The 18734-nt window shown below is 38.0% G+C and overlaps 2 protein-coding genes across 2 annotated transcripts; both read right to left on the reverse strand.

The window, feature by feature from the left end:
* On the reverse strand, nt 1-7777 carry LOC149042378 (uncharacterized). Its single transcript, XM_089213034.1, has 8 exons — nt 6904-7777; nt 4766-5052; nt 3856-3970; nt 3368-3490; nt 2720-2845; nt 2449-2482; nt 704-830; nt 1-620 (listed from the first exon to the last, which is right to left on the reverse strand). Exons 1-8 carry the CDS (start codon nt 7013-7015, stop codon nt 102-104), a joined length of 1443 nt encoding a protein of 480 aa, XP_089069160.1. The 5' UTR covers nt 7016-7777; the 3' UTR covers nt 1-101.
* Nucleotides 7778-10273: 2496 nt separating this feature from the next.
* On the reverse strand, nt 10274-10768 carry LOC149042379 (uncharacterized). The gene has a single exon (XM_089213576.1). It carries the CDS (start codon nt 10766-10768, stop codon nt 10274-10276), a length of 495 nt encoding a protein of 164 aa, XP_089069702.1.
* Between the last annotated feature and the right edge of the window lie 7966 nt (nt 10769-18734).

The following is an 18734-nucleotide window of genomic DNA, read 5'->3' on the forward strand; positions in this document are numbered from 1 at the left end:
AACTTATTTCTTTATTAGCCTTTAAGGTTTTAGGTCACTACATTTTCTTCTTCATGATGGCTTCTCGGCTTAAAACTTGAGAAGTTGGACTATGTTTCCTGTCACTGTACCAGGATGTAACCCATGGCTTTGATGTGTTTGTCTCCATTATCTGGCGAGTACTTTGCCTCATTTCCACACGTGTTGGAATTATCATGTCGACCTCCTGTGCCAAAACCAATTCGGGAGTCACAGGAACCACAGTCATTCTGCTCGTTAGCCGTGATGCCGATTCTTGCTTTGGACTGACGAGCGTCGTCTCCCACTGCATTGAATCCTTCCTTACTGCAGTTGGGCTGCAAGGAAGCCCGTGAACCAATCAGCGACTTCCACGTGTTACGACCCAGTGAGGTGGCACGGTATTTCCCGTCAACGATCAGTGAGAACAGTGAGTTGGCGTGCCTATTGATGACAATGAACCTGAGCTGATTATTAATCTTCATACCGAGGCAGATCTTGGAGAAGGATGTGTTCCAGTAGGTTGGTAACTTGGTCTCTTGGGAATCAAAGCCAGTCTTCCCTCCAGCAAAGTTATAGGCACTTCTGTTGCTCCAGAATTGGGAATCGTAGTGGAAAGTACTCTGAAAACAAGAATTGCATTTTTAATTTGCCTTAGTTAATTTCAGTGATATCGAGAGTTTCTTTAAGGAGGCAGGGAGTTTACCTTCGTGCCGTTAATCTTCATGGCCAGCGTCCATCCTCCATTCCCGCATCCGAAGTTTCCCATGTGACAGTAAACCGGGATCTTTTGTGAACCAAACATCAGCGGGTATACTTGGCTTCGTCTCGACCTTATGGAAAAAGAGGAAGTCGAAAAAAAATAAAAAGTAGGCAGCTAATGTATATCTTCAGGTTAATCAAGAGGATCAAAAACCCGGGTTTAATTTTTAAACTGTGCCAAAACTTAACATTCTTGTTCATTTTCTGGCCTATGGTGAATATTAAATGGAAATTTCAAAACTTTAATATATGAGTGTTTTTGACTAAATAATACACAGTAATAAACAACAAACTATCGCTATCTTTATTTCTTCTCCCGCTTCCCGCCCTCATATAGCTCCCGCTTCCCGCCCCCTGTTCTCCCGCTTGCTCTATGCTTAGTTTCGCTTTGTTGGATTAATTTTGTTTCAATTAACGCCATGAAAATATTAATAAATGACACTGCCATTTTCGTACCCATAGCGGTTCCATGTGTTTGGAGGAAGTTCTCCTAATTGAATTAAAACGAATTTTCTCTAGGTATTAAGCCAAACATTTCCCTTAGGTAGTGCGTTGGGATCGGTGCGTTATGGTTGTGGAACTTTTCGTATGCTCCACATACTATGTTCGTTCCTTCCTCTTGAGGTATATTTGTTTACAAGCTAGAAACGTCCATTGATATTAGAATTGGTAAATCTTTCCGTTTGGATTTTTCCTTATACCCAATGTCACGCGACCAGTTTTCTATATTTGGATTTGACCATGTGGTTGAAGTTTTTGGCAGATCTTGTCTCACTAATATTGTCTTGTTTTCTGGACCTTGGACTAATACATCAAAGCTGGCGACGAGGATGGGATCTTTTTTTGGCCAAGCACAAGCGGTAAACACGAATCACGTCTGAAGTTGACGAAGGCACGGCAGGAAATGCCGAACGAAGCGTCGAACGTCAACACGAGTCAAGCCATCGGAAAAGTGACAAAGTAGGTTGTGGGAGCGGATTGGGAGTTATACACCGAAAAGTTGCGTTTTTATTTTCTCGCAAATGGAATCACAGAGGTTAAAACGAAGAAGGCCGTACTTTCAACAAATCTTTTAGTAGAAACTTACCAGCTTGCGAAGAATTTAGTGCCCCAACGCAGCTAAAGGATGACGCCATTACATATACTATCATAGAGGAGCGGATGCAGAAGCAACTCAAACCTGAAAGGTCAGCGACTCTTGACAACCGTTGACGTTTTTCAGGGAAACAGCCGCAGATTTTGCTAATCCCCTTTGTCGTTTATCTTCACTGTCCTGTATCAGCAGTGAATTCATTTGCAGATAAATTGCTACCTTATTGCGACTAGTCTTCGTGATTGGCGTCCGCCCTTCATTTCCGCATCCAAAAACAAAACAGACTTTGGCTTTGAATCTGAGTGCAGGGTAACCTCGCCACTATTTTTCGATCTACTAAATAAAGAATCTTCCTAAATAGAGAGATTCAGTTGAAACTTGATGAGGGCCATGGCATATATTTAGTAAATGACACAAAGTACTTTTCGATGAGGCGAAAGTTTTCAAGATGGAAGCTAGTGTGCAAGTTTATTATCAAGGTTGCTATGCTTAGCGCAGTATCATTTCCAGAATTATCATTATTAAAACTACTGTTATTTTCATATTCTCTCATTAAATTCCGCGCCGGTTTTGTTCTTAGTGAATAATTGACTTACACATTCCTGTCGAAAATTTCCCTACACGTCGAAGCTGAAAAAAAGAAAAGACATATCAACAGTAATAAACCCTTTAAAAAAAAAGATGGAATGGAGTTTTGAAATGCTCTCAAAGGGAAAATTTACGCGTGGAATAGGAAATACACAACGTTCTTGGTCACTCGTGTTTTCGTGACTTGCATTGTTAGCGATGTCTAATGCGCTAGATAAGAATAAAGCAGCGAAGCCGCGAATTTACCCAGCTTAAGAAATACAGCAGGTAAAATGTTACCCGAACGGCAGATATTTCCATCTCCATAGTATCCTTCTTTGCATGTACAGTTGTACGATCCTTTAGTATTGTTACACACAGCATCAGCACTGCAGTTCTGTTTTCCTGTAGCACACTCGTTGATATCTGAAAAGACTCTCCTTTAATTAGAACGTCGTCACTGCAATTAATTTCAAAACTAATGCTGATTTAAAAATGGAGACCACCGTTTGATCCGATGTCTTGAGAGCCTTACAATATTGTCGCAGTTCTCTCGAACATGCAAAAGTACCATCAATCCATTAAGGAACTGATTATTGAGCGCGATTATAATACACTTTTTAATTTACTTCTGTAAAATGTAAGATAACCGATTCAATAGGAAAACCTTCCCCCCCTCGCCATCTTTTTTTAACACGAAGAAATGGAGTTGATAACTTTCGTACTTCAGGATGATTCTAATCTGTTACTTCTCTCTAACTGGCGACCAATAACTTTTTTTTTTTATATCACGGTATAATCTAGCCGACAGAAAAACACTACAATTTCATTATCTCTACCACTGTATTAAACCCTATGACTAATTTGAACGTTTTTAGGTTTGAAGTTTGTTTCTTAGTAGTCAATCCCTTGTTCGTCAATTAGAATAACAACTTTGGTCACTTTTACCTTCGCAAGTTCGTCCATCTCCAGAATATCCTGGTTTACACGTACAGTTGTAGGAACCCTTAATATTGTTGCACACAGCATCAGCACTGCAATCGGATGTTCCCTCGATACACTCGTTTATGTCTGCAACATTCAACCTCATTGATGTAGAGTATATTAAAGTTAAGTACTTTGTTTCAATTTCATTCAAATAATGCATAGAATTCTTGCGAGCTGCATTCGCACTGCTCGTTTGTCTTCTTTCGGTTCATCTTTATTAGCCCTCCCATTTTCCGGATATACAAAACCACCCAAAATTGTTTTGTTCGTTCGTTTTCCTTTTTTTCTTAAGAGATAATGTAACCCTTAGACTTATGCCAGTTTATTAAAAATTTGTTTGTTTCGCTCCTCCTAAGCTCTATGCATGGAGTTCATACAATGATTCTTTAGTCACAAACGGAAATACTGACATCTTCTCCATAAAACTTATAACATGCAGACTTATTTACCTTCATCGCAAGTCCGACCCTTGAATCCAGCGGAACATAAACACTTATCTCTTTTGTCAGTAAAACCGTTTAGACAAGTGGAGTTGTTCTTGCAGGGTTTTTTTGCACAAGCACTCTGATACAAAAATAAAAAAAAAATCCCTTAACGTTTTAGTAAGACCCATACCCCTGTCTTTTAAGTCTTGCTCCTTTTGGAGATGGAACATTGTGATAAGACTTGTAAAAAGCATCTCATTCCAAATACATAGGCTCTTAATTAAAATCAAAACTTAAGGGGAAACAAGAATCATTTTGTTATGATATGCAACTAGTATACTCCTCTTTTGTTTTCTGCAAGTAGGCTAAGTACCTTTTGGCGACAAAACACCAAAAATATTTAAATTTGAAAGTCTGGACATTTATAGTTAAAAATTGTGCTTTTATTTCAGCCTTAAACAAATTAAAGAAACCTACGCTGCACTTAGTATTAACTTATCATAGCTTGGCAAGAGTCCACCTGACGTTGACTATATGTGGGCCTCTTACGTCAAAATATGAACACACACCATGGAGACCAATTTTCTCCGACTCAAATTCTCTTTTTTCGAAATTGGCAAACATTTCACAATCGATCCTTTTACCAATAAGCATATAGATGAATAGCAATGACAAATGTATTTATAATAATTAAAGCGATGATTTCATGCTTGTGATCGTGAGTGTAATTGCTCTGATATCATAGCATTTTTGAATGAACTAACTTTTCAGCTGAATTATAAAAAATAGGTTTTGTTTTCCTCGAATCTTTTAGTCTGCTTCGTGCCCTGAGTAACATTTTTCTTTTTACAACTGCATCTTCCTTCTGTTTCTCAAGATCTTTCTTGAAACAGTACAACTCAAGTGATGCAACCAAGGTGTAAATCGTCCTTACCTCAAAGAAATAGTGATGCGAACTCTTTTTTTCTTTGTATTCATTGGGGTTGCTGTACTTATCAGACGACAGTAACTCACACCACAAATCACCTTCAGCACCCAAGTTCACGGAAGCACACAGAGGATGGTGAAGGCATCTAAATGTGCATTCAAAGTCGTCGTATACCATAATTTTGTCAAGCTCAGGTACATCGAGATAGCGAAACCTGTCCACCGAGAGCAGACTTTGCCTGGATATCTGTGATGATGTAGGTAGTATGTTGTCGGGGTCTAAACTTGCTGCTCCTGTCGGTGGAGAGAACGCTTACCATTTGTCTTTGTCGACAGATCTGTTTATGAACTTTTTATGAATAAACTTCGAATTAATTAAACTTACCGTAAGTGATAATTTTTGACACTAATTTCCATAACTATTTTCTAGAACACTTCCTTTTTCTTTTTTCTTAAACCTCTTTTTTTGTCCTGCGGGCGACTATATCTATTGCCACCGGTGGATGACTTGGGTGATGCAAGTGTTGATTACCAGAGATAAACGCACAAAACTGTCTTCAAATACGACATTTACGATCTCAAACTCGCTAGTATACATTCAAGTTGAAGAAAATTAGAAGTGCTGCTTTTTCCCAGCCAGGCCGTGAGTTCTAAATTTAGTGAAGTGCAATGAATTGCTAAGTTTCCAAAAATTTTGTTTTTCTTGTGGACTGTGGACGTCATTGACGATTTGTTAGAGAAAAAGTTCACAACAAGTGGGCGATAACCATTGCAGGAAACTCAAAGAATATGTAGGACATAATTCAAGGATGAAGACTGCATTCACACGGCCATATTTTAATTTCATACCTGGGAGTGCAATACCAAAGAAAAGAAAACTGGATAACGATGAACCAGTTTAGTAAAGTAAAATTTACATACGAAACTTGACTTAAATTTGCAGAAAAATGCCGAGATTACTCCGCCCTTATTGGACTAAAATCATCCTCCGCCTCGCAATAAATTGAATGAAGACCAGACCACCTAGCGCATTTAACGATAGTTTGTTTCGAATGTTTTAGAAGCCTTTACTATCAATGTATAGGTCTGCATCACATGACAAACTGGCATGGCAAAAGATACCAAAATATTAGGTTGGTCACGATCAAGATCATCAAAGTTATAAGCTAAAATTGGAAGTGCTGGAAGTGAATTTATGCACTGCACTATCAATTTGTCTTTGTACACATTGACTTTAATTTTACATAAAGGCCTAATAATACATTCATCAGGTGGGCTATGTTTTTTTTTTTCTCTACGTTGTGATATGAGGTGGCCAAACTAACAAGTTTCTACCGTTTCCGTTGTCTGGCGACTGTGTTTGAGTTTCTTTTGATGTAAATCAGTCCGAGTATCATAAATCAAAGAGGCCAGGTCACTTTCTACCTTAAAAGGACTGTTGTCAGTAATGGTGACTGACGTTTCGACAACCTGAGCGAAAGTCATAATCGGAGTCATGTGAAATGTTGCTGTCAGTCGACTGAGTGTAGTCGAAATTTTGCATAATATGTTCGCCGGCTGTGCTAGAACTTCGTCAAAAGAACAACATATCTTTATATTACCATACTCGTCTACCTTACTTTTGTTAGCCTGAATAAAGATATTATGGGAAAGGGGTTGGAATTTTGTGTTCAGCCGAGATTAAAAGTAGCATATTTACGATCGTGGCCGCGGTAAAGACAAAATAAGTGTCAAGCTGAAAAAAATTATTTTCAATGTAAAAAAACGGTAAAATTTGAAAACTTATGTAACTTGTTCTTAAATAGAATCCAACTAAATATGCGAACCAAACAAATTCCTCAACACGAGCTTTCAAAAAATGCGAGCAGGACAATTTATGCTATTTTTAATGATCGGCGCTTTTAGAAATGGGCCTTTGAGCGCCGGAGCGATTTTCGCTCTGGAAAGAAAAAAAACTGTATTAAATCGAAAAAACAAGATGGTTTCTATTACTTTTAGACTAAGAAAAATTCGTTGAAATAAATCGATGATTTTAACCGAAATGCCTGAACCACTTTTTCGAGAGACTACATCTCAAATACGGTTGAGAGAGACTAATTATCCCATCACTAGCCCCGCTCAGTTATCGGTAATAGATAAACTAACCTTGCGAAGACACAAGTAAAGACATCATGAGACACAGGACTAACAGAATACAGATAAAGATCAAATTCTTCATGGCGCTGAACCCTCTCGATACCAACTTCCCGAGAAACATAAACTGATGGCAAAATTCGATCTTATAATTATGATAATTTAGTTTTTTAACTTCCTGGCTGCCTTTTAACCGATGAAATCTGATTATTACTGGTAGTTGAGGAGGTCACTATCCCTGGTAACCAATCATAGAGAGCTATTTTGCACCACTTGACCGACGTGGGCTAATTACCGTTGAATATATGTGACACACCCCACACTTGTAATGTAACGCAACATTCACAGGTGTTTACACATGTTAGACGTACAGACTGTCACGAATTAGACTAAGGAAATAACACACACTACTTTCTTTCTCTCAGGATGTCACGCGCCGTGCTTCCTTATTGTATTTCTCCTGCCCTCCATAAAAAAAAAATTGAATCTCGGAGGTTACTAAGCTACCGTTAGCCAACTAGGAATGTTACAAGTCATTCCGTGCGAAATCAAAGTGGGATCGTCTCAGTGCTGTACGAAAGGACCGAAAGACAACTTATGAAGTAGTAATTAAATGTCCTGGTCTGTCAATAATCTCTACTGAAGCATCTTTTTAAAGCAAACTTTATTAAGCTTTTAGTTTGTTGGTCAAGTCCCGAGTCGCGCCTTTCGATCAACAAGCCTTTTGCGGTATTCAAGAACATAGTACGGTTTCGTAATCCCCTCTGCAATTCATAAACCTGATAAAACTCGATGACCAGATAAGCATGTATTTCTCCCGGTTCTTATTCCTATTTCTACTAACTTTGTGCCCTCGATGAAATGACTATATCTTAAGGCAACTCTATTTGCGCTACGCGCATCTAACCATGTAAACTGTAATTGTCCTAAAATATTCCGCTCTCCACGTTGCAACCAGCTCCATAACCACCAGTTACAGATCAAGTTTTTTTTCTGTTTCATTTTATTGAATCATAATATCTAATGACGCTCTAATCTTCACTTCATATTCAGTAAAGGCGGAACAGTTAAGTGAGCAGTAATGGTATGAGAAATTTGGTGCGAAATTAAAGTAACATATTTGTAGACGGCATGGCGAGATGTTTATCTTTTCCAATGTTCAAATACGTAACAGAGTTTGTTGAAAAATGTAAATTCTAGTAGTTTTTTTTAGATATCTTACAAGGAGGAACATATACCGCGACGGAAAAAGAGTTTTATAGGTAAGAGAAACAATCAAACGTGTGAACTCATAGAATCCTCTTATTTTTACAGACTTGGACCCGGAATAATGTCATTCTTAACCATGAGTGCAGATTCACTTTGGGATAAGTTCTTGTCCACATTCGTTAACGTGAAGGTAAAGATGACAGGATTATATCCTCAAACAACTACCAGTGAACTTACTGGATGAAAAAGTTTTTTTTTCCTTTTTGCGTGATTCTAAATTTGGAAAATTTCTATGACGATGAAAGTTTTACACTCACTTTATTTTACACTCACTTTATTTTTATTTTTCTTACAAAATAATTTAGATTATGTTGATCTGCAGATAGCAAATTTGCTATTCGAGGCGGGTCAATCATCAACAAACATTATTTACAATATATAAAGAAAATTAAAAACTAAATAGTTAGATATTGTTAAATTATAAAGAGAAGCATAACTGGTAAATACATCAATAGTTGTTCAATAAAGTATAGAAGCAAATAAATTAGTACTGAAAGCAATCGCATCAATTTGTTTTAATTATGCAGTCCTTAAGTTTAGAGGAGATCTTTTCAATATCAAGATAAGAATCTTCATTATCTAGTATCTGAAATAAAGACGTTTTTATTTGTTTATTAAAGGAATGTTTTGATAACGTTTTGAATTCTTTCGGTATCTTATTCCAAATTTTGACACCAACACGCGAGAAAGCCTTTTTTTGTAGGTTAAGTCTAGAGTACTTTGTACTAAAGAGCTGCGATTTGGATGATCGAGTATTGTAGGTATGAATATGAGATGTTTTAGTAAATAGTTTCAAAATATTAATGGGAGCCCTCTGGTTGTGCACGTCAAACATAAGTTTACTTACGGCTTCATAATATAGGAACGTAACAGGCAGAATTTTTGCTTTGGCAAATAAAGGGATGGCATGCTCTCTTCGATCGGTGAAATAGATTAAGCGCAAAACTCGCTTTTGAAGAACTAAAATCTTGTTTAAATAAGCATTTGACGCATTGCCCCAGGCAAGGAGTCTATAAGTTATATAAGGTAGAATTAATGAATTGTAAATATTTACAAGGACAGTAGAGGGAACGAAGTACCTCAGCTTTGCAATCATCCCTATTGTTTTACTTATTTTTACGATAACAGAGTCAACATGGTTTTTCCATGACAAATTTTGATCAATTAAAACGCCTAGATATTTGATATAACTTTTTTGCTCTAAACTAACTCTTCGGTTTGTCTCACAATCTAAAATACCTATTTGTGAAGAAAAATGCATTTTTTTCTGACGAGGACGAAAAATTACGAAATTTGATTTTTTTTGTATTCAATGTCAACCTATTAGTAGTTAACCAGTCATGTACGTTATTCAACTCTACATTAACCGTTTGCTCGATCGTCTTAAGATTCTTATCAGCATAAAGTATATTAGTATCATCCGCAAAGAGATAAAATTTTAGTTTATCAGAACAAAGGTGAATGTCATTTATGTAAAGTAAAGATAGAAGAGGTCCAAGGACTGATCCCTGGGGGACACCACAGGGGGAGATAAGTTTTGTTGATAAGTGCTCTCCAATTTGAATTGTTTGTGTTCTATTTTTTAAATATGATTGAAACCAGTCATTTATCAATCCACGGAAACCGTAAAAGTTCAATTTATCGAGTAATATTTCATGATTGACCGTATCAAATGCCTTTTTCAGGTCAATGAAGACACCGCATGAGAAGTACCGTTTATCCATATTACGTAGTATATCTTCGACAATATCAAGTACTGCATGCTCTGTGGAATATGACTTGCGAAAGCCATACTGTGAGGAGTACAATAGGTTATATATATAAACTGTCATCAAAATTTGAGTTTAGTCTGAAAAGATCAAGATCATGCAAACCATTTAGGTTTTCTAGTTGTCTCTTAGTTGGTAGCTGATTTTGGATCAGAGAGTTGTTAAATTGCCCGCGGTAGAGAGTTAAGTTGCCAGTGAAGTTATAATATGGAAGTTCTTTAAGAAAGAGTCGGTCCTGTTCTTTGTATCTTCTGGTTCGCTTTTGCATCTAAAGCGCGTTTGAAATCATATCATAGGTGAGATATTAAAAACAAACAATAATATTGTCACTGCGTTACTTATCTCTATCCTTGGGTAAATGCGTTTAGGTCCTCCATATTTGCAAATTTGCGGATCGGTGAATTCTCTGATTTCCTGAGAAATACGGAACCATTTTTCGCCCAGCAGAATTTGAAGCTGTTGGCTTCTTTCAACTTCTTTGCCTCATACAGAAGGGTTTGTAGACGAGGTGTCAGTTGATCGTAAATATTGAGGTGACTCACATCAATCTCTGAAGAAAATCCTAGTTGCTGTGCTGTTATGTTCCTTATTGTCTTCCTAGACGCCATGATTTTTTCCTTTACCATCCTTCTAACAAATTTACAAACTACTGCGTCTGGTCGATTCGAGGGATTCCTTGATGGAATTCGGTGGGCAATGTCAATGTCATTTATCGAAACATCTTTCACTCCCATCTGATGAAATAGTTGAAGACACAGGTTAGCTGTCTGCTCGGTCGTCTCTTTCGCTGCCAGCAACGGTAGACCGATAACTTTGATGTTAAATTGGTAGCTGTACATTTCGAAGCCATCAATTGACTGCGAGATTCTATCTCAAGCATCTGAGATTACATTTAGCCTTGAGCTTAAACGTTTCAGTTCTTTCGATGCGTACTTTTTAAACGCTTCAAAATCATCGCATTGAGCTGAAACAAACTCAACTGATCGTTCTTTGCCCACAACGTCGCCGCCATGTTCGATGCCAGCATCATGATTGATTTCTTCACGTCAATGTCCAATTTCCTCAGTCAATTTATCCAGTTGCTTCTTGAGATCTTCAATTTCATTCCTTAACTGCTGATTTTCTTTTTTTAGTTGGTTTTCTTTACCAGTCATAATTAGGGAAACTTAATAGAATAAAATAACACAGAGCGAGAAATATGCGTCCGCTCATTTCAGCGTCCGCCCAAACTCCGGCAAAAGGGCAAAGGCAACAGTGTCGAAAATTTGGGTATTTTACTTATAAACAAATTCTTATGAAAATGCTTCCGGATGATTTTGAAATAATGATAAATGTTTTCACTCGATGAATCTGAGTTTTTATGAACTTAAACGCGTCATTTTTTTTTATTTCAAAGGAAAACAGTTCAAAGTGGATTAAGTACTTTTCAAAGTACATACCATTTAAGTGGAATTTTGAATCCCTCATAGCTTTAAGACCTACTTTACTTATTTCATGTTTAGAATATTATCGTGGATTGACCAAATGTTCAGAAAACAAGTCAAAGATCAAGATAGCGGTTTTTAATCTGCCAACAAAACCTCAGCATCCTGTACAAATCGCCTGGCATTGGGTACTAGAAAACCCAAATGGAAAGATTGAACAATTTCCTTCCCTCAAGACTTCAAAATGTAAACTTACAAAACAAACATAAAATAATAAAATGTAGAATAAAATAGAGTTCGCTAGTTGCGAACAAAGTCCTGGAATCTGGCGGGTGGCCTAACACGGGTAGTAATGAACTCTGGTTCAGGGCTAGGTTGCTGAATTTTTGGTCCTGAGTGGACTTCCCCGTCTAATGTAATGACCTGAGTTGGTGTATCCTTCTGCTTAGCTTCTGATACCGCGGGCATCACATGTCCCTCCCCCCCCCTCCTAGGAACAACACGATCACCAGCTGTTTCCTCTATGGCTGGGGTAAGGTAGCTATCCCGCAGCTGCTCCACGTGGCGCCTCCAGGTCTGGTCATTTACTTTCACCCTGAAAAGAACTGGACCCGTTCGCTCAATGACTGTGCCACGCACCCAGTTTGGCCCTCTGCGGTAGTTGCAGACCCATACATACTAGTCGTTGACGAAAAACTTTAAGGTGCTGTTGTTAGACTGGAGCAATTTCTTGTCGACCCCCCTCGTGTCATCCGGCTTAATTAGGTCCAGCCTTGTCCTAACATTTCGACCGAGCAATAGCTGCGCAGGACTGAGAGCAGTTGTTGCGTGTGGAGCTGATCGATATGTTAGCAGTAACCTATGGAGCTTGTGTTGAAAAGTTCTCCCCGACTTGTCAGCCTTTATTCCTTCCTTGAAACTCTGTACCAGTCTTTCCGCCTGATCATTGGTCAAGGAGTGATGGGGCGCGCCAGTGACATGCTTAATTTCATTTGCATTCGAAAACTTCCTAAAAGTTTTCGAAGTAAACTTAGGCCTACTGTCGGACACAATCTGATCAGGACGTCCCATGCGTGCAAATGTGCTGATGTGAATCACATGAGCGGCCAAAGATAAGCCTATCCTACCCAGTTCTCAGGATCTTCGTCCAGGTTTTTGATGAATACTTTCAGTTGTTTGTAAAACGCTTTCTCTGTCCACCCACGGATCTCTTTCCAGCAGTCAGCCTACAACAGAGGAGCTATTTTCGGAGAATGGGACCTGTGCAGTTTGTGCCATTGAACCGTGTGCATTCAATTTAAGTTGAACCAAATGTATTATGCACTTCTTCCTGTTGAATCATTTGAGCTAGTTTGACCATTTAAACTACTTCAACCAAGTAAGATGGAGCGTGCAATTTGTGCAGTGTAACTGTTTTTGTAAGTTTGAAGATTTAACCAGTTGGACCAATTAAGCTAGATTGTGCAGTCTGTGTAGTTGAAGCACAAATATAATATGCATTTTTTCCTGTTGAATCATTAGAGCTAGTTAGACCATTTTGACTACTTCAACCAAAAAAGATAGGTTGTGCAATTTGTGCAGTTTAACTGTCAACGCTAGTTTGACTATTCAACCAGTTGAGCCAATTAAGCTAGATTGTGCAGTTGAACCGTTTAAGCTAGTTATGGAGTTTGTCCAGTTGAACAGTTTAAGCTAGTTTGACCATTTTAACTATTCCAACAAATTCAGATAGCTTGTGCAATTTTTGAAGTTAAATGTCCTCGCTAGTTTGACTATGTAACCAGTTAAATCATTTGAGGCAACTTTAGCAGTTTCTGCAGTTGAACTGATTAAGCTAGTTATGAATCTTATACAGTTTAACTGTTTTCGCAAGTTTGAACATTTAACCGGTTGGAACAATTAAGCTGGATTGTGCAGTTGATGCAGTAGATCTTATTAAGCCAGTTATGCATTTTGTCCAGTTGAAGCACTTAAGGTAGTCAGACCATTTTAGATAGATTGTGCAATTTTTAAAGTTAAACTGTCCTCGCCAGTGTAATGTGCTAACGGAGTCCTCAGCCGAAGTGTTCTCCATCACAAAGATCTCGGGCCACTTGCTGTGTGCATCAATTACCAATTACCAATTACCCCCATAACCATCTTTCCCTGAATGGGTTCAGCAAAAAATGAGAGATGTCTCTCTACCAGGGTATTGCAGGGTACTCCCAACGCTGTAGGGTTGAGTGGATTGGATTATTTGCTGTCTACTGACATCCTCCACAGTTTTGGATTGCCTCCTTTATGTCCTTGTCAAGGTTTGGCCACCAAATGTAGCCTCGGAATATGCCTTTCATCTTGACCATACCGACGAGACCCACATTACAGCTCCCTGATGAGTCCTGAGTTCACTTTTGCGGTGGGGATGAGCTCGAGGTGAGCTTCTGCTTCCCGCCATCCCGACTGTACAACCTCTAGAACACGAGAAAGTATCGGGTCTCTATGGGTCTACTTTCTCGTCTCTTGTTCTGTGACAGATAAGGCCTCGACCAGAGATATGTGAATCATGTCCACTTCATCTGGCCTGTCATCCGGTCCCGTGCATGCTCATGTCTTTCAATCTCTTCTGCTTTCTTAATATTTTCATACCCTTCAAGGTCCTCTTTAGTGACAACGTTTCCCCACAATTTAGCTGGGTCTTCTTTCTTCACTCTTTCTTGAATACTCATCTTGACTTGATGATAAAAAAAACACTTAGCAGCACATCTCTTCATATAATCAAACTTTCTCGCAAAATCATATTTACCCTAATTGACAGATGACACGTCACATGTTTACCCCAACGGACATCTGTCACATAATAGGGATGGGGGGAAGGGGGGAGGGATAACCATGACGTTATTTTTATCTTATAAAAATGCTGACCCAATTTTTTCGTTTTCAAAAATGTTAAGTATGGCGTCTGGAAAAGGTAATGTGGCGATGCAAAAGAAACGTTATAGATTACGATGCTAAATCAAACATGGTGAAGCCCAAGGAAAATGTGAAAGTAATTTTAAAAAATATTTGGAAGAACTCAGTCAAATAAGAATTCATTATGAATTCCGAAAAATTTATTCTCACAAAAAAGAAAGAATTCTCGTAAATAAACGAAAGTATCGACAAAATCACAAGGAGAAGCTCCGAGAGTATCGACGTGCATATGAAAAAACACCCAGACAACAAATCCAAGAGACTAAACGTGCCTATTATCGATGCAAGTACGAGGAGCACCAGGAACCAAGGTAAAACATTATTCCTAAATAAATGTGAGAAATAATTGCGGATTTCATTGACTGTTTTTCTTTCAGAAAAGAAGATGACTATGTTGATATTGATGTCTTTCTAGCCAATACCTAAGAGAGGTAAAAATTACTTCTGTGTACTTTTTTGGGTTTTCTTTTTAATCATGAATTTAATTTTTCTTCTAATTTATTTTCTATTTTTTCTTCATCTGTGGATGTGATCGAGGACATAGTGCATAATGAAACAAGCGTTCTTACAGATTCGAGGATAAGATATTATAATATTATTAATATTATAGATATTATGTGTTACGTAATTTTTATCCTGAGGTGTGCATATGCGCATAGTGATACAGTCGTTCATCTTGCGGGATGGAACTTTAATGACTGCTGTAAGTTAATAAATTGTGTTCTCTTATAGTATCATAATTCATACTCGTTCAAGGAAAACACACACGTTTGATTGAATGGAATCTTTATGATTTCTTTTGGATTAAACGTGACTGTTTTTACGAAGGCATAAAATTCATAGATAGAGATATGTTAAGATATGATAGGTTATCTTTAGTTCGATATATGAATCATACTCTTCTTTTTTATAGTAAGGATACAGATAGCGTGCAAACAATTATTCAAAGAGTAAGATAGAGCGGAGCAACGTGAGAGGGAGAGTCAATCAATGTTATCTTGGGAGGCAGACCAGATCCTTGATAAATAGACACTATAATACCTTCAGACATAGACTTGAAAATTTTAAATCTCAGTTGGATCGAGAAGAATATAAAAAAGACGGTTTGACATTACAAAGAAATCATCAAAAGGATGATGTGTTTAAGATCGATAAAACATCCTCATTGTACATTTTTTTTCTTTGTCAAACATACCGCTAAATTAAGAGTACAATTAAATGATATTTTTCATCAATGAATTCCGTGTCTTTGTTAATAGCCAATATCATGATACCCTGAATCCAACCCAGCCGCGATTTATTTATCCCAAGTAGCGCCATAGACCTAATCACGTCTCATCCTTGTCGGTTCGTAAATGTGATGTAAAGCCGCATAAAATACTAGTTCACGATGTCTCTCGCGTAGTTTTAACTCTTCAATCATATTTTTATATTTTTCAATGTCTTGAGCATATTCCGAAGCTTGCAATCGGATATTTCTTTTCAAGCGACGGGTTTTTTTCACACGAGATTACCCTGCCATAGTCACAGTTCGTTGTCGTCTGCGTATCTCCTGTTTCTTTCCAGAATATTATGCCATCGAGGCGAATATTTGAGGACTGTCAACACTTCCATTTGACCGATTAAATCTGTCACATCTTTCCTTGGATTCTTCCAATTGAGATAAGCACTGACAACATCTTCAAAATCATGCCCACACGCACGTATCTTTTTTCCAATCTCGATAAAATGAAACCAATGGGTAAACAAATACAACTGCATGTGTGCCCCCACAGGTGTCGGATACTGACGGATGTCTTCACATGTAAACAGTCAGTGGTCCAATGTTTGTCTCTTGTTTCTTTCGAGAATATTATACCATCGGGGCGCTTCCAAGTGTCCGACCAAATCAGTGACATCTTTCATCGGATTCATCCAATTGAGACAGGCACTGATGACATCTTCGAAATTGTGACCATGTGCACGGATCTTTTTTCCTATCTCAATAAAATGAAACTCGTGTGTAAATAGATACAGCTGCATGTTTACATTTTGGACACCACATCATTAAAAATTTTGAGCGATGGTTAGGCACTTCAGACGTATAACGTGTTTTCCCGTCTAACGAATAATAGATGAATTGATAATTCGGAGGAGAAAGAGACGGTTGATGGCGCCAATATCGAAAACGATCCATTTCGAAATGAAAGACACAAACCCAAGTTTATTTTTATTTATAGAAAGCGCGCGTTCATGTGGACCTTATGTTCTATGTTGACCTCAACTGACAAATGCGCGCTTTTCGACAGGACAAAAATGTAGACATATATGCCCCAACAGACAGCTGTCACATCTCTCCCACAGAGATGGTTCTATCCACACAGGGACAAACAACTTCCCCGCTCAAACTCTATTTGGGTTCTATTATCGCCACGCCGGAGGAAAAACCAACTTTTAAGCGCGTGACACTAGGTATTGTGTGACATTCATATACAATTTACATTCTTTACATTTTTCGAATTCTTGGCATATTTCGTCATAGTCAGATGTGGTTCTATAAGATCGGTTGGGAATCTTGTCTTTACGGCTCTAGACTTCACTCAGGTAATTAAAAAACCAGTATAGATCATGATACTATTCCACATGAGCAATCATACGATGTCTCACTTCTTCGCACACATAATACCCATTTTCTCGACCCAGAATATTGTGAAGACTCGAGCACGACCTCTCTTCTTTGTCTTATCAATATCAAATTTATAGGCTGGATGAGGACATAGACGTCTTCGGTACGTGATTTCCATTTTGTGAGATCCATCGTCAGTCATCGTTCAAATCAAAATGGAAAACGACTGCAAAAATCCACACTACAAATACACAAGTTTTTTGAAGTATCAATCACTATTGTCTACATGAACTTTCTTCTCTTCTCTTTCTCTCATCAAAGTGACAAACTCTACAAACACTTCAATCACACGATTCCCTTTTTCCACCAAGACAGGATACTCATTATCTGGAGGTAAGAGATAATATTCCCATCCTCTCAATATTCGATTCATATGATCCAATCTGCATGCTCTTCTACAATATTCAACATATCTTCTACATGACTCAAAGCCCAGCGAGGATTGTCTCGTAAATCACACATCTTCTTGCTAAAATGATCTCACACTAAAAGTTTTGTCTTTATGTATCTTTTTTGCGTGCCTGTGCCTAAAACAATTTCCAACGCGCCTTAAAATGACAGACAAAATTGTTCCCGCCTAATTATTCCAATAACCCTAACCACATGCACACAGGACTGTTTTCTTCATCTGTGACACTTCATCGCTTTCAACCGACTAGTCAGTTCCCGCCTAAAAATACTTATCACATGCACACAGGACTATTTTTCTTCATGTGTGACCATTGTTTGCGTGACATCCAAAAATATCTTACAGCCTCACTTTCATGGTGGTTAGTCAGACGAGCTATACTACTCTTATGCCATCGCGCACCGCCCTCATACGGGGATTTTTGTCAAATATTTTCCAAGAAAAGAGCGTGAAGGGCCGTATGCTTCATATTCTAAAGCATAATTATCACATAACAAGGTTTTTTAGACTTCTTTGATAGACATGACTGCCAAGAACTGATCATAAAATAGGAAAAGTTATCCACAGTGCGCACACTCATTTATTGTTAACATTATCCACTCATGTTGATTTTGGTCTGTTATGCGCAAGCCGTTTGGTGAGTAGGTGAAGAATGAATAACACAGATGAATTTATGGACAAAATTGGATGTTAAACAGGATTTGACAAGTTAAAACTTCAAATGCTAAGTTTTATTTACTTCACTTTGATTTCTTTTGTTTTTTGGTAAAATGATTATATTACGCCCAGGAAGTTTAATCGATGGGAAACTCTTAAATATTTCTGAAATGTCCAAAGCATTTGCCAATTTTCTCACATGTCATGTCTTAAATGTTCTGATATTAATGCATTTAGGGTGGCTGCGTAGAATTTTAGCCTGATTATGACACGCGCGCCGGCGTTATGTTTTTCATTGAGAATTCAATATAATTAAATGTTACCAAAATTTTATAACCAAGGGTCGAACTGTTGTTTAGCTAAATTGCTACAAAGGAAGTTGCTCACTAGCGGTAATTCGGCTCTCCAGTTTGGTAGGGTGAAATCTTCCACAGTTTTCACATTATGAGAAATTTGTCCGGCCAGTCATTTTAAAGTTTGGAGAGAGGATTGTTTTGCAAATTTTTGTTTTCTACAGGATTGGTCCCATTAACTATTTTCATTAACTGGAAATAGGAAGGGCACAAATAGAATAAACGCTCAATGTAATTCTTAGAAATTTCTACCGAGGGAAATGTTATGAGTTTCATTTGAGAGATCTCCTGCGAGGCCTCATCGAATAACGAGGATAAAAACAATAATACCTTGAAGCCGAGTGAGTC

Source organism: Pocillopora damicornis, chromosome 7 (genome assembly GCF_964200805.1).
Source record: "Pocillopora damicornis chromosome 7, jaPocDami1.2, whole genome shotgun sequence".
Taxonomy (NCBI): domain Eukaryota; kingdom Metazoa; phylum Cnidaria; class Anthozoa; order Scleractinia; family Pocilloporidae; genus Pocillopora; species Pocillopora damicornis.